This window comes from Mesitornis unicolor, unplaced genomic scaffold (assembly GCF_000695765.1).
Source record: "Mesitornis unicolor isolate BGI_N332 unplaced genomic scaffold, ASM69576v1 scaffold35120, whole genome shotgun sequence".
Classification (NCBI taxonomy): Eukaryota; Metazoa; Chordata; class Aves; order Mesitornithiformes; family Mesitornithidae; genus Mesitornis; species Mesitornis unicolor.
The window spans coordinates 1-2,420 of NW_010160887.1; the positions used below are offsets into that span (position 1 = coordinate 1).

At 61.1% G+C, this 2,420-nt stretch overlaps 1 protein-coding gene across 1 annotated transcript; it reads left to right on the plus strand.

Annotated features, from left to right (window-relative positions):
* Positions 1-3: 3 nt before the first annotated feature.
* Positions 4-2,049, plus strand: BYSL (bystin-like; the record flags this gene model as incomplete). Its single annotated transcript, XM_010191372.1, has 5 exons — positions 4-36; positions 282-415; positions 739-899; positions 1,376-1,478; positions 1,650-2,049. Coding segments are annotated over 5 exons (780 nt in total), but the record flags the coding sequence as incomplete, so codon positions are not given.
* Positions 2,050-2,420: the final 371 nt, after the last annotated feature.

Sequence of the window (2,420 nt, forward strand, 5' to 3'; positions counted from 1 at the left end):
CCTCGCTTCCTGGATGTCTACAGGGGCGTCAGAGAGGTGAGGTGCCCCGGGTCCAGCAAACGCCGCGTGGTGTCGGTCACCGCAGGGCTCAGAGTCCCTGAGTGACGATGTCCTGAGCACCGAGCTCGGGGTCAGCCTGGGATGATCCTTTCTTAGGACCTGGGATGGTTCTTTCTTACCAGAGATGCTGAGGGAGGTCATTTTCTCACGGTCACGAGGCAAATCCCACGGCGCTGCTGTCAGTGCCCGTGTGTCACTGCCCGTCCTCTGTGTGTTTCAAGGTGCTGTCCAAATACAGGAGCGGGAAGCTCCCCAAGGCTTTTAAAATCATTCCTGCCTTGTCCAACTGGGAGCAGATCCTCTACATCACGGAGCCGGAGACGTGGACGGCAGCTGCCATGTTCCAGGCCACCAGGTGAGGTCATCTCTGCCGATGCCGGCGGGGATTTTTTAGCTTTTTCTTTCCATAACTGGAACCAGATTTACAAAACACCAACCTGTCCTCTATTCAGTTCCCCTTTCTGCTTGTTTTTCCCAGGATATTTTCATCCAACCTGAAGGAGAGGATGGCCCAGCGGTTCTACAACCTGGTGCTGCTGCCGCGGGTCAGGGATGACATCGCTGAGTACAAGCATGCCGGCGGGGATTTTTTAGCTTTTTCTTTCCATAACTGGAACCAGATTTACAAAACACCAACCTGTCCTCTATTCAGTTCCCCTTTCTGCTTGTTTTTCCCAGGATATTTTCATCCAACCTGAAGGAGAGGATGGCCCAGCGGTTCTACAACCTGGTGCTGCTGCCGCGGGTCAGGGATGACATCGCTGAGTACAAGCGCCTCAATTGCCACCTCTACATGGCCTTGAAGAAGGCTCTGTTCAAACCCGCCGCCTGGTTCAAAGGTAGGGACACCGCAGGAGTGCATGTTGCACACCACTGCGCAGTGCGACAGCGGCCCTGGGGACTCGGTGGGGATGGGGAGACGGGAAAGAGCCGCAGGGAGTCACCCTTGGGGGGTGAGGCGGCTTCCAAACCCCCTGGAGCCCGTTTGTGGTGCTGAGGGTGGGAGGGTGACGGGTGCCGTAGGCTTACGCAGGCGCTGGCAGCGAGCACTGCCCGGTATCGGGGTTCTTCTGGAGGCTGATGGCAGATCACAGACTGTCTTGGGTCTGATCTTGGTCTTTTCTGGCAACCTGAGGTGGTTCGGGGGTAGCTGCATCCAGGGAGGTGCTGCGACGCCTGTATCAGCAGCTGCTGGAGGAGCTCTTTGGTTTTCTGGGTCAGATGTGTCCCAGGACAGAGGGGGCTGAGCCCCGCGTCCCACAGCTCTGCCTGCTGCGGTTAACGCAGGCGGTGCCCGACTCTTCCCCCTCTGCAGGGATCCTCATCCCCCTGTGCGAGTCGGGGACCTGCACGCTGCGGGAGGCCATCATCATCGGCAGCATCCTCAGCAAGTGCTCCATCCCCGTCCTCCACTCCAGGTAACGCTGTGGGACGCTGCAGGGGCCGAGGTTCTCGCCTGGGGACACCGGCGCAGCGCCTCAGATCCATCCCTCAGCCCCTCTGGGATTTTGGAGGTGGGGGGGTTCGCTCAGCTCCATCCAGGGATGCCCTGGCCATGCCCTCACCCCGCGTTCCCTCTGTCCCCGCAGCGCGGCCATGCTGAAGATCGCCGAGATGCAGTACAGCGGCGCCAACAGCATCTTCCTGCGGCTGCTCATCGACAAGAAGTACGCGCTGCCCTTCCGCGTGGTGGATGCCCTCGTCTTCCACTTCCTGAACTTCCGCACAGACCAGCGGGTCCTGCCCGTGCTGTGGCACCAGAGCTTCCTGGCCTTCGCCCAGCGCTACAAGGAGGACCTTTCCTCGGAGCAGAAGGAGGCGTTGCTGGAGCTGCTCAAGTTCCACAGCCACCCGCAGATCTCGCCCGAGATCCGCAGGGAGCTGATGAACTCCAAGACGCGGGACGTGGAGGGGCAGCAGCCGGCGGCCATGGAGTGAGCGGGGAAAAGCTGCGGCCCGCCCTGCTCCTGGGACACTGCTGGGTGCAGCTGGGAGCTGTGGCTGTGCCCGCAGAGCCGGACCGTGCTCCCTGCGCTGCTCGTCAGGGGCAGGGCAGTCCCTGTCCCACCCGGGAACCTGGTGCCACCAGCGCCTGGGGCCTGTTCCTGTATTGGAAAATAAAACCCCAGCCCTGTCCGTCTGGGGTGGTTCTGTCCCACAGCTGCGCCTCTGCGGTCACATCCCTGCGCCGTCCACCCCAGCTTGTCCTGTCCCCAGCAGGTGGCAGAGCAAAGCCACCACCCCAGGCTTGTCACAGAGCTGCAGATGGAGTCTGCGCTGCAGGTGCTGTCCCCACATTGCAAAGGGAGGAGGGGACCCCCAGACTGGGGGTGGAGGAAACCTGCTCCTGTTGCTGCTTT